We start from the raw sequence: 20,038 nt of genomic DNA on the forward strand, positions 1-20,038 counted from the left end.
ATCACGCTGAGCAATAAAAGCTGGGGGAAGGAGGAGGAAGGAGCAGACATTCAGAACAATGGCGTTTGTCTTCCAAAGTAACCATTATGCGTAATGGAGCTCTGCTGGCCTGGAGATAGCTGAACACCTGCCTGCCAATGGGAAAGGGTGAATTAATTCCTTTTTTTGCTTTGCTTGAGTGCACAGCTTTTGCTTTACCTATTAAACTGTGTTTATCTCAACCCATTTTCTCACTTTTACCCTTCCAATTTTCTCCCCCATCCCATCGGGGGGAGTGAGCAAACAGCTGTGTGGTGCTTAGCTGCCTACCAGGCTTAAACCACGACATAAAGGAATACACTGTCCCACTAGACAGATTGCCAACTCTCGAGAAAACAAAACAAGACTCAGACTTCAAGAATTCAAGAAATAATGTCCTTCTCAATTCACAGTGATGGGGTCCTTTGTCTCCAAAAAACTTGCTACAACCAAGCTATCTGTTTCTTGTCCTTCATCACACAGATTGTGACGAGAACAGTACACCGGTATACAGAAATACACCAGTGTTTCTACTGCTCAGCAATGGAGTTTGGTTAACTTAATTGCTTTGATATCAGTATTACCTGCTCAGTACCTCTGGCATACTTTAGTGTCATCTTCTTGCTGTTTATTTCAGATTAACAACAGTAATATTGAATTAGCTCAGAGCGTACTTGCATATATTCTGCCCAAAGCGTGTACAAACAGTTCCATTTCAAATCATGCAACCCAAGTCTAATCTTAGAGCATAGCAGACAGCTACTAACAAAAGTATTCAATGCTAATAGTCAGCAGGTGGTCCAATTAATGCTGGGGATCACGTCTGTATGCAAGCACACACAAGAACTTGAAAGATAGTACAGAATCCAAAGTGCGGAATAACTTCTCTATTTTTTTTTTTGTCTCAAAAGGTCACAGGAAAGGTGTGCTATAAGCTTTCACGACTTTTAGTGTGGTCTTCACAACTTCACGTGTTCAGAGCTATGAAATTGTATTTCTCTTTTTAAAAAGCTCTTGTCACTACTTCTACAGAGAAATAAAAATTAAACTCTAGTACGACCTACAGCCTCAGAAGGAAGAGAAAAAGGGTTCTGGAGTTTTTAAACCAGCATGGTAAGCAGGGTGCTTTGAGTTGGCAGTACTAGATGAAGTCTACTTCTGATTGCCAGCATATTAGGCTGAGGACCAGTTACGGCACCAAACATCTTCCAGTGAACACAATGAAACAGCAACAAGAAGAATTTCTCCATACTGGGACTGAAGAAAGTAAGAGGTTGTCATTAAAGAAGTCTTACAAACTCCAGTATTTAAGGCACATCAGACCAATACAGGCATAACAAAGACTTTTGTTTTGACTAGAAGTGACACATCATCACTTTCTTTTAAAAAAAAAAAAAAGTTTCACACCACACTGACAGCCTCAGTGCTATCAAAGTTCTGACAAACAGTGCTGCCCGCGTGCAATTTTTGGTAGATGGCATCTTCAGCCAGCTAAACTACACCAGTGTCCATATTCAAGCCAGAAGTCAGAAAAAAAAAAGCAGGGGGGGGACACACACAACACGGAAGATTTAAAAGTTCTTAGCAAGTTAAACAATACTCTAATTCTACGTCTTGTCTTTGAAGATCAGAAACATACACGTCACCTTTGGTCTTTCAACTTTAATATATGATGAAGTTTGCTGTACAGCAAAAGCCATCTGTAGGAAAAAAACTTGTACACCTACAAAAATATATCTAAACCATCTGAAAGCAAGCCAAAGTAGTGCAGGAAAAGCAAAAAAAGCAAAGCAAACCTACTATGCATTGTTAATGTTTCCCAGGATCGTTCTGGACTGGAAAACTGCAAATTCAAAACAGCAACTGTCACCCCCATCTGCTACAGAATTTTCGCTGCTGAACTGCTCAAGGCAGATTTGTTTCAAGAAAAAGAGCATCTCTGGAGACAGACATAGAAATTTGTGTTTCCACAGTGTCATATTTTGGTACAATATGCCGCTTCCAAAGCACAGATACATCAACATTTCAAACTGCATGGACATTCCAAATGTCAGCTTGTACGTACGTACATGGTATTATCCCTCCAAACTTAACACATGAACCAATGTTCAGTGGAGAGCATTGTATGTTATGCTTTAACTTTCAAGCTTAAAAAAAGAGTGTGAAAAAGTCTAGTAAAAATTCTATAAAGGAAACTTGACTATTTTATCTCTTTGAAGTGAAGGGGGGGAGAGTAGGAAAATAACATCCAATTTTTTCCCCCACAAAGTTATACGTACAAACAGGCAGAAAATTAATTTACAATCTTTGCTAGAAGAGTTTGCATCCAACTAACCTTTCCATCATTGTCAAAGGAATCAAAGAAAATTCCAACACCATTCCATTTATCAGCTGCTCCAAAAACAGGACCTTCCAAGCCTTGCTCTTCTGTAAACCAGATTGCCTGTTACAGAAAGCAAGTAAGAGTCGTAAGTCATGATGCACTTTTTACAGCATGTCTGTTTTTCTTCAGTTAGATCAAATTCTTAGTACCAGTCCATCAGCTCCAATGCGGCCTCTTCCTGTAACTCGAAAGGTCACTTTGACTTCCCAATATTCAAATATTGACTTGTTTTTTGTCCACACTGATCCTCTTTGGCTTTTCAAAGATGTTGTTACACGAATTTGATCTGCGCTTGGTATGGCATCTAGAAAGGAAAGGAACCAACACTGAACATATGAAACAGAAAATATTGCACATACTTAACTAGCCAGTTAACAAATCCTCTAAAGTCACAAAATTTTCTGGTCTTTTCAACTGCTGAAGAGTTTTCAAAGTAACTTTTTAGTGGCATGCTCAACCACTTGAAAGGGAAAAACAAACCAACCCCCCACACACCTTTACTTTCAACTGCGTGATTACTACTGCTTTACAGAAGACTTAATCACCTTGCATTTGGGACCACAACATACACCTCACACAGAACATTGGTCTTGCTCTTAAGATATATATTAAATTACTTTTTAAAAAAATCAAGTTTAGTTTTCTGCTGTATCCCACATGACTTCACAAATCACTGATTTATCTTCTGCTTTTTAAAAACAGATGTTCCAACTTTTAATAGTTTAAAAGAATAACAGGCATACATTTAGAGAAAGATTTATTCACTTGTATTAAGTGACATTTATTTTTGTTATTATCTGCCTAAGAAAAGCAAGGAAAAAGCTCATCTACAGACAGTTTCCTTCACGTCACTTGTAGCATAATGTCAAATAAGAGTCAAAAATTAACACTCGGGAATTAACCAATATAAACTAAAGTCTGTCAAAAAATAAAACCACGGCAGAAGTTACTGCAGAGAAACCATACTGAGGTACGGTAAATATCAATACGTTCTACAAGGTGGGGGGACTTACAGATGACTAGATGCCTTTTTGAGTACAATCAAATCCTTGACCCGCACTGCAGAGAATACACAAACTATGCTCAATAAAGTCGTATTTGACAAAGCACAATCTCCGTTTCAAGCTTTTCTATTACGAGATTCAACAGGATTTCTAGCCATACAGAAGGACCGGTACTCCGCCTCAGGTACGGCGCACAGGCGTGAGGCCGACTCTCGTTGTGAGCAAGTGACACATCATCACTTCGCAAAGACGAGCCTCACGCCGGCCTCAGTCAGCGCCTCACCGGCACGGAGCTACCGCATCACGGGAAGGGTCACGGGTGGCCCCGAACCGCGCCTCAGAGGAACCGGGGGAGGATGCGCGGACACCCCGGCGCTACGGCAGGACCGGCGCCCTCCGGAGCTGCGCGGGAACCGGCACCACAGGGCCGAGGGCGCGGGGGGAGGGGTGGGCACGGCCGGCGCTCGAGCCGAAGGGCGCGCGGGGCCCGCCCCTGCCCGGTCTCCGCCGAGGGCGGCAGAAGGCGCGGGGAGGGGGGGGGGAGTCGGGCTCCTCTCCCTTTTCGCAGCTGCAGGCCGCAAGAGCCCCCGCCGCTTTCACCCGATGGCTCGGCGGCCCCCTGCGCCCAACCAAGGCTGAGGGGTCCCGCCGGCCCCGGCCATCTTCGCCGTGCCCCTCAGCTCCCCGGCCACGGCCCGCGGCGGCTCCTTCCCGCACCTCAAGTAACGAGACTACGTGCCCACCGCGGGGCCGGCCTGCACGACAGGAACATGGCGCGGCCTGGCCCCGCTCGCACTTCGCCGCCGCCCCCCGCGCGGCACTTACTGCCCGTATGCACCCAGAACGGCACCGTTCCATCCGCCTGCACCAGGTGAGGCCCCTTGAAGCTGTACTTGTACTCAAAGCGGCGGTGCGGCAGAGGTGCCGCCGCCGTCTGCCCGAGGGCGAGCGGCAGGCGGCCGAAGGCGAGCAGGGTACCGGCGAGGAGAGCCGCCGCCAGGCCACCCCGCTGCGCGCCCGCCGCCATCTTGGACCGTGGTGCGGGACACCGGGCACAGCCAACAGGGCGCCGCCCGATTGGCCGAGCGCGGGGGCCGGGCAAAGGGCAAGGCGGGGCGGTGGCCGGGGCGGGCCGGGCCGGGCCGGGGCGGGTCAGGTCAGGCAGCCCAGCGCAGCCCAGCCCCGCGACAGCTCCGCGACAGCCCCGCGATGCCGGCAGCTGGGCCTCGCCCCAAGCCCACCACCCAAGGGGGCGCCAGCACCGCTCGCCCCGCCGGCGGGGACCCGTGCGGCAGCGGGGCGCTCCCGGGAAAGGCGGGGCTGGCCGCGGCGCTTCTGAGGGGCGGTAGGAGGGTGCCGCTTCTGGGTGGAGCGGACCAGGCCGGGCCTCCGCCTCCTGCCCCTCTCTCCCGCCCTCGGGAGGCCTCGGCTCTCCAGCCAGGCAGGAGCGGGATGGCTCCTCTGTGGGAACGGGGAGTCCGAGACCGGGCGGGGGCCGGGCTGACAGCGGTTCCGAGCGGACCCGGGTGCGCTGCGCAGGCCGTTCCCCGTCCCCTCAGGGGTGCCCGCGAGGCTCCGCAGGGCCGCGGCGGTGGGAGCGCTCTGGGGGCCGGCGGCATCCTCCTCCGCGGGCGGCTGGGGCTTGGCGGATCCCCCGGCAGCCGTGCGTTCTCCTGTACGGCGGCCTCCTGCGGGGCTGCATGCCGTTAGCAGTCCGCAGAGTGTTTGAAGGGTAAATAATCTGCTCTTTTCCATCGGTATTACTTCTTTAGCAAAGACCCACTTACGCAGGCTCTATCTGTTCATTTTTAGAATAGTTGGAAATCCTGCAGAAAAAATGATACCGTTTCTCACAACATAGGAGACCAGCCTTCTTCCATGGACGTGAGCAAAGCAAACCTTTGGTGACGCTCACGCCCTCGATTACGCGAGTTGACGGTGGTGAAAGTTGGTTAGTGATCTGGACGCTACTTCAGAGAGGGTCAGATTCGTAAAGGTGAGAAATACGGTTATTTTTTTGTCAGCATGCAGCATCACGGAGCAGGGTCAGGTGTCAGCTTTGTTTCACTGGAGCGGCAGTCCACTGGACCAGAACATGCCCCTGTTAAATCGATGATTGAACCAACAGTTAGAACTTTGTTTTTCATTCTTAAATACCAGCTATTGCTCTGTCTTATGGCCTCATTCCAGAAGAAAGTAATTACGACGAGTGGGGTCTTTTCAGCTTCTTTCCACCCTTGTGTTTTGTTCTACTTTCTTCATTAGTTTCTGACATCTTTTCCTCTCGCCTAATCTGTGAGTATGACCAGTTTAAGAGTCAGTAAGTAGGTTCAGAGCCTGCGAAAGAAGAGGATGATCTTGGAGTCATTCAGGAGAGATTAAGTTTTTTTTTTTTAAAGGGCACACATCTGCTTCAGCAGGGATGAAAGTAAAACCTTGCGTATTCACTGTGAAAGGTACATTCTCAGTTACACAAAGGATTAAGCCAATATATTGATCAGATGAGACATGCAAGCAAAATATTCCCGAGATAAATTTTAGAAGAACTTACATATAAGTATCTTAAGTATTCTTGGTAAGTTAATACTTGTTAATATAGATAAAGAATTACTTGATGTTTTGTTTTGTATAGTGTCTTCCATCCAACTATATTCTAAAATATCTCTAAATAATTTAAGAATATATTTTTGTTTTTTAGAGCATATCTGTGGGAGATAGTAAGGGAATTGGTAGTCTCTTCTTGGCAGATAACTAGACGCAGAAAACTCAGCTGGTTTTCTGTTCTTTAAAAATCTAGAAAGTAATTTTTCAAGTAAAATTCTAGAACGCTGGACCAATACAGTATGCTGCAATTACTTAAGGAGGATAAAATGGTGTGTGCGTCAGAGATCCAAACAGAACAGCATGAAGCCTTGTCCTGTCTACTTCACACATTTGGCAGTAATCTTGGAACTTACCATGCCAATAAAATAACTGAACCACACTGAAAGAGACTAGAAAACCAAAAGCACTAGCCTTGAAACAAATCTCTCTCTTACCCACACACATAAGCAGGTCTGAAATTCTGCCACACAGAGGCACCAGCATAGAAGCAGTACATGATTTAAGCGAACAGATGCTGCACTGCATAACTTTATGGTGTTAGATTGAATTGTCTCAACTTTTTAGTAGGTAAAATAGAACATTATGCAGCTACTTTGGCATATATCATTCTTGCTATCGACTCTTCCGTCATTTGACTGATTGTACCCCTTTGTTTTATATAATACTTCATCACTGTTTCATAATTGTCACAGAGCATGCAAAACTCCAGAGTACTTGACAGCAGTCCATAGTCAAGGAACAGGATTTCCCAGATCACCATATGGTTATTTCTTAATTACCATACTGTCAAAAAGAAAAACTCCACTTGGTTTGTGTAATCACTCTGTACTGAATGTGTCCTCTACACTGCAATAATTATCTCAGTTCAGCTACTTGTTTCTCTGAGTTGAAGAAGAAAATGAAGTAATCAAGTTCTATGTGCATATGTATATGCACACATATAAACTTTCACATGTATAAATACATATTTTAAACATACATTGGCTAAGTGGCAGAAAGTTTAGGGATATCAAACTTCAAAAAATTTGATTTAAAAAGACAGCGAATGACCAGTTTTTTTCATCTCTTCCCTTTGTGGCCCTTGCACTGTTAAACTCTCAACCCTCTTGGTGCCAAGGAGGTTTGATTAATGCCAAGGAATCACAAAATCACAGATTGGTAGGGGTTGGAAGGGACCTCTGGAGATCATCTAGTCCAACCCCCCTGCTAAAGCAGGTTCACCTAAAGCAGGTTGCACAGGATGGCATCCAGGTGGGTTTTGAGTATCTCCAGAGGAGACTCCACAGCCTCTCAAAGGACGTTTGACCCGTACATGTGAACGTGTGTGTAACCATGTAGCTATTCTGGGAAGCCCCCCAGCAGTGCAAAAAAAAAGTGTGTGAAGAGTCTTCATTAAAGCCCGTGTTGGTTGCAATGCCTATTGTCAAGATCACTGAGATCACTGGTCTCACTAAGATAAATTCTATCTATCTCAGAAAATATAATTTCTGCCAGAGATATCTCTCAGCAGGCTAGTTCTACAAGTATACATTGCAGTTTGTGTAATGTTCTGTTAGCATGGACCTATTTATCATCGTACCAAGTCTGCGAAGGTATTGCACTCCCAGTTTTTCTATTGAATGCACAATACTATGCACAGTTTATACCAGCACAAAAGACTCTTGCCAATGCATATAAGCCATCTTCTTCAACAGCATAACCTATCAGTAAATTTAGCAAAAGAGGTTTTTGCAGGTTAAAATTGCACATATATGGGAAGGTGGGCCCAGTATAACCGTTAGTTGAGGACATCACATGTCACAGTTCTGGAGCGTGGTCATAACCTAAGGTAGGTAGTAAGTGGCTTGTCTATGGTTACGCAGTAGATTAATGTCTCCTTACTTTTTAGACAGCTACATTTTCAGGATAGGCATGTACCTCTGCTATGACCATCCTAGGCTCCTTGTATAGCTAGGACAGAGAAATGAGTACTAAAAAGGGAAAGAGTCAGCTCATCTTAAGTGGATGCCTAAGAGGCATTGAACAAACTACCGTAGAAGTATCAGTTTCCTCCTATCAGTGGCAGAGCAAGCGATGTCTGAAGCAGACATCTCTATCACACATACCTTCATTTAAGATGAATCTTGCATCAAAGGGCTTGGTAATTGATTGCCCTCATCTCCTTTTTTTACCATCCTTCACCAACATCACCTGCTTCTCTCTCTGCAGTTTCCTGCTTGTTGCAGTCTCGATCCATGGTAAGGAAAGTACTTGTCAGCATTATCTGTATTTGTTCAAACACAAAAAATAATTTGTTTTATCCATTAGACAAGCCCTCAGTTCACTTCCAGGCAGCCACAGACACTCCAACAGCCAGGCTTTAATCATGCCCTAGCTTTCCAAAAGGGAATTTTTAATTTGGAGTTGCAAGTATTTGAAGACTTTGCAAAGAAAACATGCACATGTTTCAGTTACTCTCTGTCAGTGGCTATGGTAATGCTTAAAAATAACAGACCAATGGTTCTGACAAGCTTTTTATGCATGGCTGTGCAAAAGCAGAACAGAATTCTTCAAAATACTTAGTTTTCTGGGAAAAAAGACAGTTGGTTTTTTGGGGTTTTTTTCCCTATAAGCATTATTCTCATAGCTTCTTCAGGCTTTTCTCGTGATTAAAAGGTTTTTTGTCTAAGAACAGAAACAAACCTCTATGGATTACGCAAAAAAGGCAACACTCAGCACAGCTAAGGCTTTAAATGTTCAGAATATGGAGTATCAATAACAACCAAAGTTTCACTACTTACCCCATACGCACTCCCATTTCCATTCTTAGCCCTATTGCACCTAGAAGAAGAAAAAGGAAAACCAACTCTTTGCTAGGCCTGGGTTGCAACAGTGGGTCTGCTTCTAGAGGGACTTGGACAGGCTGAAGAACTGGGCCAGCAGAAAACGTGTGAAGTTCAACAAAAGAAATGCAAAGCCCTGCACCTGGTGAGGAATAACCACATGTAGCAGGAGAGTCTGGGGTGCGATCAGACAGAAAACGGCTCTGCAGAGCTGTTTTGGTGGACAACATGTTGGACGTGAAACAGCAACTGCACCCTCGCAGCAAAGGTGTGCAACAGCATCCTGGGCAATATTAGGAAGAGCGTCACTAGTAGGTCCAGGGACGTGGTCTTTCCTCTCTACCACGTAAATAATAATTCACATTCTCTTTTCCTAGATTAAACAGGATAGTGCTCCTGCAATCTGTGGCTTGCACATCCCTCCTTATGCTTTAGTTAGATCTCCTTAGAACTCAGAGGAAGAGAGTTCTTATGATTACCAACTGGCAAAATGTAGTTCTTAACATTAATTACAGGATTAACCTACTTACTTTTGGATGGAAACCTCCCAACAACTTTCCAACATCAATACTTAGCAGCAACATAAAAAATTACCATGGATCAGAGCATGTTTCCACTAATATCCATGGATTTTTTGCCATTGACCTGAAGCCAGCAATGAGCCGTAGTTGCATGTTTTACAAAACAAAAATATTCCATCATAGAATCATTTAGGTTGGAAAAGACCCTTAAGATCATGAGGTCCAACCGTAAACCTGGCACTACCAAGCCCACCACTAAACCACGTCCCCGAGCACCACATCTACGCATGTTTTAAATACCTCCAGGGACGGTGACTCAACCACTTCCCTGGCAGCCTGTTCCAGAGCTTGACAACCCCTTCAGTGAAGAAATTTTTCCTAACAGCCAATCTAAATCTCCCCTGGCACAACTTGAGGCCATTTCCTCTTGTCCTATCGCTTGTTACTTGGGAGAAGAGACCGACCCCCACTTGGCTACAGCCTCCCTTCAGGTAGTTGTAGAGACCGATAATGTCTCCTCTCAGCCTCCTTTTCTCCAGGCTAAACTTGGTGTCATCTGGAAGCTTACTGAGGGTGCACTCGATCCTCGTTCAGATCATTGATAAAGATATTAAAGAGAACTGGCCCCAGTACTGAGCCCTGGGGAACACCACTTGGACCAGCTGCCAACGGGATTTAACTCCGTTCACCACAACTCTTTGGGCCCGGCCATCCCGCCAGTTCTTTACCCAGCGAAGCGTACGCCTGTCCAAGCTGTGAGCAGCCGCCTTCTCCAGGAGAATGCTGTGGGAAATGGTGTCAAAGGCTTTACTAAAGTCCAGGTAAACAACAGCCACAGCCTTTCCCTCATCCACTAAGTGGGTCATCTTGTCATAGAAGGAGATCAGGTTAGTCAAGCAGGACCTTCACAGGCAGGATCATCACAGCTATGTGATCTTGTTTCAGCCTTGAAACAAAGCAAATGCCTCAAACCTCTAGGTAAGCTTGCTCTGGTGCTTGAAGGTGTCAGAATTGCTATAGAGGAGCTGGCCAAAAGGAAGGTGTGCTCAAGCTTCAGATAAATTTCTTAGTGGAAACTGCTGACAAAGACACATTCGAATATATGTGCTGGGCTAAGAACTGGAGCGGCTCAAGTGCCAGGATGCAGCCCTTGCCATTCCGCACTAGAGCAGTGGTGATCACAAAGGATCTGGAGAAACTCTGTGAAGTGGCTGTGGGTTGAAACACTACAGCAGTATTCCCCAGAGCTGATCTGCCATACCCGGTGGTCAAGGACACCACATTGGTAGAGTCTAGTGGTCACCAGAAAACCCCTAAAGCTCTTTCTGTCTGTGACTTACATGGCAGACTGAGGTAACTGAAGGATCTTGCTGACTGCCTACCTAGATCCCTCAAGGACTCTATGTTTGTTTTGTTATTCTTTCTTTTCTGAACTATTTTCTCCAGTTTTGCCGCAGGAAACTGAAATGTTTTTCCATTGCGATCCAGAGTTGAAACTATGTATCTTATTATTTACCCTTTGTTAGGATCCTGAAATGGAATATGCCATAGAGTATAAGGCATTATTGTACAATCTTATTTTTTTTCTTGTTCCAAGATAGAGATCAAAAGGATCTGAAACAAAGAAATAAACCAGGGACAAAAATGAAATAGCTCAAGAGCAGCTGGAGACAAATCTCAAGCGTTTGGGATCTCCAGAATTTGTTTTCAAACTGATTATCTTCATGCCATGTAACAATGTCAATCTAATGGTACAACAAAGTCAGTTTTTTCAGAAGAGGTCTCTCATTCAGATGTCTTCATTCCCCTGTTGATTTTGCTATGAGAGAAACCAATCACAGCTTGCTGCAACCTAGTAGCTTAGCAGTCTTTTAGATGGTAGAATATTCTCTCTTTCTACTCCTCCTACCTCTTACCTACACAAAAGAAGAGTAGAGGACACATCACTAGACTGAGAGACAAAGATAATTGTCTCTTTCCTTTGTCCCCAGGGGAATCAGTGTCAGGCCTCTCTCTGGCCACCAGACGCCATGATCTCCATTTCTCTCTGTCTTTTCAGCACCTTTCTAGGTTTTTTGAGGTCTGATTTCTTATGGTAATAATGAGGTTCCCGCAATGAATATGAAGATCAGGCCCACGTTTCTGAACTGACCCTTCTCCAAAGTGTACCCTTTTGAAGAAGGAAGGTAATTTCCTTGTTCCTGGGGGGGGGGGCTGGAAGGGAGGGGGCAGGTGACTGAACATCTGTAATCCTGTTTTCCATGCCTGTAATTCCACATACATTGACTGTAGAGACTGAAGTAAGGGAAGGGTGGATATCTGGGCTCGATGTCTTAAAATGCTTTCTATGTTCTTATGAAAATGAAAACTGTTAGAAAAAAATATTCAAAATGCTTGGAAAGCCCCCTCCCACCCCCAAAGTCATAGGGCTCACCAGTCCTGATAATAAGGTGTTTTTTTAAGTGAAGATGAAATGTATGAAGACTAATACTCTTAAGGGAGGGAGAAAGGGTGTATGCATATTTCTGTGCGTGCTCACATGAAAGCCTAGGTGCCTTTCAAGAATCTGGATGGCATCCAAGGATTTTATCATGGTTACGAGGCAGTATTAGCAATTGTGCATGGAGCATTTTTAAAATCTCATTTAAAAATGGAAACTTACTCCTTTAAAAGTCTTCTTTCCAGGCATGGAAACCTGCCCTACAGTCCACTGTGACACACAGGAAAACATCCAGAGACTTCCAAGTTATAGAAGTTAGCAGCTGAGATAAGGAACTGTCCCTTCAAGTTGTTTCAACTACTACTTCCTCACTATAGGAAACAAAAAATGTTTCCTATTTGTAAGAACTTTTTTGAAATCTGTCCCAAAAATTACATTTGAATTCAAATATAGTAACAGGGAAATGATGGTTCAGCAAAGAGAGAACAGAAAATGGTTTACTGGCCTGAAACCTACTTGGATTGGCAGGGCCTGACAGCTTTCTCTATTCGAGAAAATACTTGTCACCATCAGTCCAGTTACCAATGGATAGATGCTCGCTTAGAAAAGCATAATCATATTTGCTGGAAATTTCAGCAGAAACACCAAAGAACGTGTGAATATGTTCTTGCTTAGCACTTGCTAATCTCTCTCACACATCTAGAATGCGTCTTCGTGAGATAATTCCTTGGGTGGGGATCCATTGGCAGGATGATAAATTCTGTATAATCACAAAGAATTAAATACCTTAACTGTCTCAGATCCTGCCAAGCTATGGATGGTATCGTTTCTCTGTCATTATTCTTAGAAAAATGCCATCATATTTTCCCGAGGTCTAAGCAGGGAAGTCAAAGACCCTGTGGATATAGAGTACCAATGAATCTATCCTTCAGCTGCCAATGTGAGCATTTGGACACGCTAAAGAGACCACATTGGAAGGGGGAGGAAAGAAAAGGGAGAAAACAAATGAGGCCACAGTGAAGTCTTTCTAAAAAGTCTTGGGGGAATCATTGCTTATCATGCTAATAAACCCCTGAGGTATTTTGCGTTGAACTTAGGAATTCTGAGCAGAAATGCAGGTGACTGTATCTGTAACTAAAGTGTAAAATACAAATATGTCTTAGACCAAGAGGAATCTGCAGTACAACTGGTAGACTGCACTTACCTGTCTAGTCCCTTCTCATCTTAACGATTAGTCCGTGAGCTTTATGTGTATCCGTGAAAGCAAGCGTTTGTACACAGGCCCAAATTACTTTACATTTCGTAATAGATAGGGGCATGCTGAAACAGACTGTGTTTTTTGCACTGGCTGTGCTTGAATGTATGTGTAGTGAACGAAATGCTGTGTGGAAGGAAACTGTGACTAGCTAGGAGAAACCCATCATTGCTAAACCAGACATCAGACTCCTGGTGAAAATGCTATAGAAGTTGACATCTCCAGAACACAACCCAGGGATTCTTATCCCTAACGATAATGTTCAGAAGCGTGAACTTCTGGAGGGCCTAAAGAAGACTCGCGCTTGTTCCAGGACCGGTGACTTTCCCAACCTCAAGCTGCCTTTCTCCTCCTTTTCTGTGACATCTATATGGGAAGATGGATCTGCAAGGCCCCAAGCGTGCTACTGCTCACGAGAGAGGCAGTATGTAGGTCAGAAGGAAAAGAACCATTAAATCATGTTGTTCCAGTGAGCTTTGTGAAACTGAGGCATTCTGCTAGCTTACCGACACATTCCACTAGCTTACTGTTCCCTGGAGACCTGCACAAGAAAGGGTATTTCCGCAGGGCAATTGCGGTAAACAGCTGACCTGGCACATTCACCCAAACACACAGCATGAAGAGGAACCACAAAGACAGGCACAGATAGACAGCACAGACTGCGTTTATCCAAAGGGCGCATTTCTGCTATCATCAGATGATGATGAGGATCCTTTTCTGCTGGGGTCTTGCCTGCAGGACCGACGAGATTTCCTAGACAGGTTGCAAGCTGAACACAAACTATGTTAACAGCAGCAAGCAGTACTGCGTCTTCAGAGCAGACTGAGATCCAGAGCATTCCCCAGAGCACACTGAGAGGGGAGAGATAAAGTACTGACACATCCATAGACTATTCATTTCCAGAAATATGACAGTGCCCCACATGTAAGGTAGTAAAGAGAGCGACTATGGATTTAGATAACAGTATAAAAACAATGCAAAATTTACCTCGTGCTATGTCAATAAAAGATGGAGGACATGTAAGCAATTTGCAAGTGCTGCTTTTGAATGGCTGGGTGTTGGTCTGTGAAGATAGATGTATGCCCTGTCAACCGTGTATGTAAGACCAGAGTGCCTCCCCTGGGAAAGTCACCCTCAGAGCAGCTCTACAAACAAGATCGTGTGGTTAAGTCCAGCTTGGGCTGAGGCAGAGGCATTGAGGGCTGGGCAGCCGCAGACAGTGAGGAGAGATAAATTGCACTAGTTCTATTTTTGGCTCTACTGAGGAGATGCTTCAGCCTGGCCTATGTTCTCCAGCTGAGACGCAAGGAGTTTTGTTTTTTTCTGAGACCGTGTGATAGCATCTCAGCCTAAGCACAGCTTTGTAAAGATGCGCACATAAGCAAAAGACTCGCTGCCCTTTAAGTCGTGTGCCATTGGAAACAATGGAGAGGAAAGGCACTGGGCATCCTAGAGAGCACCACCTTTTCTTACGATTTCCATTTATCAAATCGGTGAAGGAAAGGCGTATTTTCAGAAATTGTAAGCAATATTTTGAACAAACCAACCCCATTTCATCTCTACTCCAAGATGTCTGGGAGTAATAAAGTAATTTTTCACTGAAGAGTTTCTTAAAATGTGCCACAATTTTAAAGAGACAATTCGTGTTTTGACCCCTGATACTGTTTTCCTAATTTCCCTGTCACAGCCTTGAGTATTCTCCCTTGTTCCTCCTCCTAGTCCAGAAATCTGTGTATGAAGTGTATTACTTAATTTCAATTACAATGTTAATTACAGAAGACAAGTGGTTACTGAATCTGGCACCATAATTAATCAACCTGATATTTACTTACTACATTGTTCAAACTGGATTAAGCTGTAGCTGGACAAGCAGGGCAAGGAAAGTGAGTGACAGGAGCATTATCATGGCACACTGCCTCCCATTGGGAAAGTTCATCTTCCTTCTGAAAGAGACGCCTTCAGGGATCATGTAATTTGAATTCCCTGTGAATTTAGTGTCATCTTAGCTTGACCAGCTCTGGAAGAACATATTAACCTCCTCTTGTGATTTTCAGAAAACCATTCTAATTTAGCAAGTAATTAAGGGTCACATGTAGGATAAAGAGCTAGATAAGCTTGGATTACGCACAGGAAGCTTTGTTTCCAAGGCAACCCTAGCAGAGGGGGTGTTAATGCTGAGGTCAGTCAGTTAATGAACTGGGAATGGTTACTGGCTGCAAAATGTATTAGAACTGGGGAAATTAAACTAACAATTGCATTACCATTTAATGATTTGATGATAGAAAACAAATGCCTACAAAGCTAGTTATCATGGAAAATACTGGAGACAAAGGTTACAGGCAGTGGGACCATTCTGCTAAGTGAGGTCACGAGAAGTCCAAAACAATGATGCTTGACAAACCTCTTTTTTTTTTTTTTTATTAAGCTAAAATTACTTTAGTCATCATTCATGGATTTCAGGGCTTCTCAGTGTGAAGCTGTCAGTGTTTTGCGTAAGCTGCCGTTGCTAACACAAGCACTCCGTGCTGGACGTTCATTTCTTCCTGAGGTGGTCCTGACGGAGGTTAGTACCTGTGTAGCGCTGTCAGAATGAAATCAGCCTGATGGATTTCGCACCCTGAAAAGCAAGGCACTAGGCTTCCAAGAGCCCAGGACGTAACACACCCTCTCTTAGGGCTGTAGGCCCTGGGAACTAATCGCATGGAAGATTTGACAGGGCAAACACACAAACATCGTGGATAAAGCTAAAATGTACAAGCAGCTCATACGTAGCAAATATAAACTGATTTATTAAACCATGTTAATGTTTTAAAAATGGAATCTTACATGGTTGGTTGTGGGTTTTTTCCTGCAAATCTCCTAAACTTAATTTTGAGGCTTTATGAACAGTGTGTAGGCTCAGTCTCCATCCAGTCTTCCTGATAATCAGCAGGCTTTAACAAATAAAGGTTGTGCTCCCGTAACTCCACGATGACATATTGCTGGAAGAACTTCTTTGCTTTTTTTTCCTTGCTAAGTTTAAACACTCCCAGATGCACACCTCCAAACTGGGGGTCTATGATAACAAGTTTCAGAGCTAATCAAAGGAGGTGCAGCTCTCACTGACTTATCCAGAAGTCACGCCTGATTTTTCAGGGACTTGAATTTCTCTCTAAGATGTCTGACTACCTGTAAGCCTGTGCAGCTTGCAGAGTGGGATGTAAATATTTAATTTGTTTTCAATACTTATGCCTAATCTGTCTCTGAAGATAGCTAAGCCAAGGGAGCAATGACCCTAAGTACATACAGAGCAATAGACTTAGGGGAAGCAAAATGTTTTCAACTGGAGGTAATCAATGCATTTCAAAGCAGGATTTCTGTGGGAGAAAAACGTCGTATTGTCAAAATTGAGTATTTTTTTAAGGTCATTTATTTCAGCTGCAGTTTGGATAATGGGAAGAATATTCTGACATATTTCACTAGATGGCAAAACATCTTTTATCGTAGCACCGTAACATTTTGAAATAGGATATTTTGACTTTTATATGTTTCATTTTGATGCAATATTATCTATATGTATAGGATTTTAATGTCATTTATTAACCAAAGGAACATTATAGAAATTCAGTATTTTTAACCTTATGAAAACAAAGCAATGCTCTTTATAATTCCAGGGAAATGTTCAGATTTCTGTATCTGATTTAAAATTAATCCCCCTAATTTCAGAAATTCCTTTCCTCACCAGCTTTTATTCCTGTAAAAAGAGACAAAATTTCCAGTGGAAGAGGCCTTTTAACAAGCAAATAAGTTAACATTTTCTGTTAATATGCAGGCATTGCGTAATGTAAGAAACATTTGGGAATCAGGTTATTGTGCTACAAAGCAGCATAACGGGCATATATAGACTACAAAGAGTAGGAATGACCCATTAGATATTAAATGCTTTCTCAGTTCAGTTGTACCATACTTATCCCTTGTAATCTGCGAGAGAAAGAATTGCACAGGTGTTTTTCAAAGCTTTCTTTAAAACAAACAAGCATTCTCTACTTTTTGCTACAATCATGTGACATTAATATCATGCAATATACTGTAACAGTTGGGTCATTCTTGTGTCGGGAATACAGATACCCCTAACTTTGTGCCATGCTTTTTGGAAATGTATATCCATTGTGGATATATAAATTAGGACAATTTTTGATGCCACCTTATCTCTGGTTTTTTCTATGTGCAGCCTTGGCATAAAAGCAGGCCATTTTGCATTAGAGCACCTCTGCTTGCACTGGGGAAGTTTAGACACTGCTGTCTCAAACATGCACCGCAGAACTTTCACTAAAAAGACGACTGTGCTGAAGGTGAGCCGACAACCTCTGATGACAACTGTTTGGGACAGTCTGAGGCAGCAGCTGGCCCAAATGAGTCTGCAGCAAGTGTTAGGTAAACCGTTGCTCACAGAAAAGCGTGACCAAAGGAGAGCACTGGAATGAGGAGAAGACTGGAACACACAACCTGTCAGGAAAGGCAAACTTCTTACATCGGCAGAGATTAGATGAAGGAAAGCACAGCACAGCCATTCAAACCTGAAACTTACTGTTAACCTCCCCACCCCCAAAACAACAACAAAAACCCAGAAGGGAATTTGCCTTCTGTGTCCACAGGCAGTTGGAAAAAAATGTAATGGCCTTGAATAAGTAATGGGTTTAAACAGTGGCAAGGAGAAATTACGCAAAATATTAGTGGATATTTTGCATTTGTTCCCACTGCTGAGTACCTGGAGAGAGTGCCGACAAGGCCGTAGCATCACTGCACAAGCTTTTTTAGGAGTAGTTTCTGGGCTGCTGTGTCTGTCTGGCACTGGGCAGGGCAGATCATCTCTCAGAATTTCTTCTTTCCTTCCCACCTGCTTCCTATAATAGCCGTTGCTCTGCTTTATTCTTCATATTTCACACTTTCAGGCTAAAAAAGCCACAACAGTATTTAATTCCTCAAGTGTTTTTACCATTACAGTTAAAGGACTTGAGCAGTGTTGGAAGTAATTATTTGCACGTGAAAATGCTGTACAGATAGGGTCAAAGAACATAATTTTTCTGGTTCTTTTGATGGCAAAGAGTCAAAAGTAACTGTAGAAGTCTTAAGTCAATCAACAAAAAGTTCAGCCGGAGCTTGGAAAACCCAACAATCATGCTAGGTCTGTGGTTCCCCCAGTCTGGACTAACACCAAAGTTTCTAGAATAAAGTGTCCTGATTCCAACAGCACAGTGAGGCTGGTTTGTTGCAGAAAATATTCTGTGGCATACCTCTTGGCTGTGAATTGTCCCCCTCATATTGTTGTGGTGCATGTTACTCCATTGCAGATGACTGCTGAGCAAGCCCAAGTAAAGCATTCAGCTGTGCCAAAAACCGCTCGGCGGTTCTCTGGTCTGAATTTGTCTTGGTATGGAACAAATAAAAATAACCTGCTTGACTTACCAGAGCTTGGGCTGGAAGGTAATTTTGGTACCTATCTTGTCTAAGTCATATTAGTGTATTTAGGCAGTCTCAGAATCCCACCACCACTGGAAAAATGTAGATATAAAGAAAGCATTTAGCTTAGCCTGATTCAATTCAGCATTTGATCTGGCAGATGTAGCAGCCAAATTTTTACCAAGGGTAACAAATGAACCCTGGGATTAATTCAGGCACTCCACAGATTAAGTGGTGGGAAATGCACAAACAGATTATGGTGGGGCTTTGTAGCTCCCATGTAGGTATCGGTTATTATTCAGCAAGCTCTTGACTTCTTAAACGATTACAGCCACCTTCTTTTTTTCACTTTTCTTAAGGAAATATTGCTGATGCTGGCGTTCCACGGTAAAGGAAGTAAATGCTTTTCACTGTGCAAACTGCTTTATGTCCATATTTGCTCCAGTTCCCAGAATAAATATCAAGTTAGTTAACCAAATCACATGAGTATGAGATAAAGGCAAGGCACATCCTTCTCAGCCACCAATTCGTGGATGCCATCACAGATAATGTTTTTTTCAGGAGACACAATTTGCTAATTATTATTCCCAGATCAAGACTAAATCTTAAAAATAATGTGTAGTCATCAATTAATAAAAGGCATCAGTCCTTCTACAGCCCACTTACTATAAGAGGCTAGATTTCAAAAGGATGCATAAATTGAGTGGCTAAATCCACAAAAACATGAGCTTAACATGTTTGGAAAATCAAATGACTTAATCTAAATTTGGCCTGTAGAGGCCCCATGGTAGCAATTATTATTTTGATATTTAGCTTTCATGAATGTCCACTGGAAATTAGTGGGAGTATCTCACCGTGCAAGAATTCTTTTTGATTCCCAAGGGGCGAGCAGAGTGGCAGAGCAACTCATGGGATTCATCCCAGGGTACTGAAAGAGCTGGCCGATGTCATCACAGGACCTCTCTCCATTATTTTTCAATGGTCTTGGGAGTCTGGAGAGGTCCCAGTCAACTGGAAGCTGGCGAATGTCATCCCAGTTTTCAAGAAGGGGAAGAAGGAAGACCCTGGTAATTACAAGCCTGTCAGTCTCACTTCAGCGCCTAGTAAAATTATGGAGAAGGTTATTCTGGGTGTTAATGAAAAACACTTGAGAGATGACAACGTAGTCATTGGTCATAGCCAGCACGTGTTCACGAGGGGAAAATCCTGCTTAATCAACTTAATTTCCTTTTATGACAAGGTCACCCATCTAGTTGACCAAGCGAAGCCGGTAGATGTGGTGGTTTGGGATTTTAGCAAAGCTTTTGATACTGTGTCTCACAGTATCCTTCTGGACAAAATGTCCAGCACACAGCTAGACAAGTCCATAGGTTGGGTGGGCAACTGGCTGACGGGTCGGGCTCGAAGAGTTACAGTACATGGGGTTAACATCAGGCTGGTGGCCAGTCACTGGTGAGGTTTCCTAGGGCTCAATTTCAGGACCAGTTCTCTTAAATGTTTTTATAAACAATCTGGACACAGGAATTGAATGTACATTAAGTCACTTTGCCGA

The 20,038-nt window shown here is 43.6% G+C and overlaps 1 protein-coding gene and 1 long non-coding RNA gene across 7 annotated transcripts in view; one reads left to right on the forward strand and one right to left on the reverse strand.

The window, feature by feature from the left end:
* The window catches only part of LMAN1 (lectin, mannose binding 1), a 24,509-nt gene extending 20,009 nt beyond the window's left edge, over window positions 1-4,500 (reverse strand). For 5 of the 6 annotated variants that reach the window (XR_012832973.1, XR_012832972.1, XM_075739780.1 and 2 more), the window contains exons 1-3: window positions 4,231-4,479; window positions 2,551-2,705; window positions 2,354-2,461 (exon numbers count right to left, since the gene is read on the reverse strand). Coding sequence is in view for 4 of the 6 variants with exons in the window: in XM_075739780.1 (XP_075595895.1) it covers window positions 2,354-2,461; window positions 2,551-2,705; window positions 4,231-4,432 (465 nt within the window). In the remaining 2 variants the exon portion in view is untranslated. Of the gene's footprint in view, window positions 1-2,353; window positions 2,462-2,550; window positions 2,706-4,230 lie in introns of all 6 variants that reach the window. The other variant, XM_075739779.1, reaches the window with a different exon arrangement.
* On the forward strand, window positions 3,694-15,813 carry LOC142599420 (uncharacterized). Its single transcript, XR_012832976.1, has 3 exons — window positions 3,694-3,724; window positions 5,218-5,401; window positions 12,026-15,813. It is a non-coding gene; the product is annotated as an uncharacterized LOC142599420 (long non-coding RNA).
* Window positions 15,814-20,038: the final 4,225 nt, after the last annotated feature.

The sequence above is a fragment of the Balearica regulorum genome, chromosome Z (genome assembly GCF_011004875.1).
Source record: "Balearica regulorum gibbericeps isolate bBalReg1 chromosome Z, bBalReg1.pri, whole genome shotgun sequence".
Lineage (NCBI taxonomy): Eukaryota > Metazoa > Chordata > Aves > Gruiformes > Gruidae > Balearica > Balearica regulorum.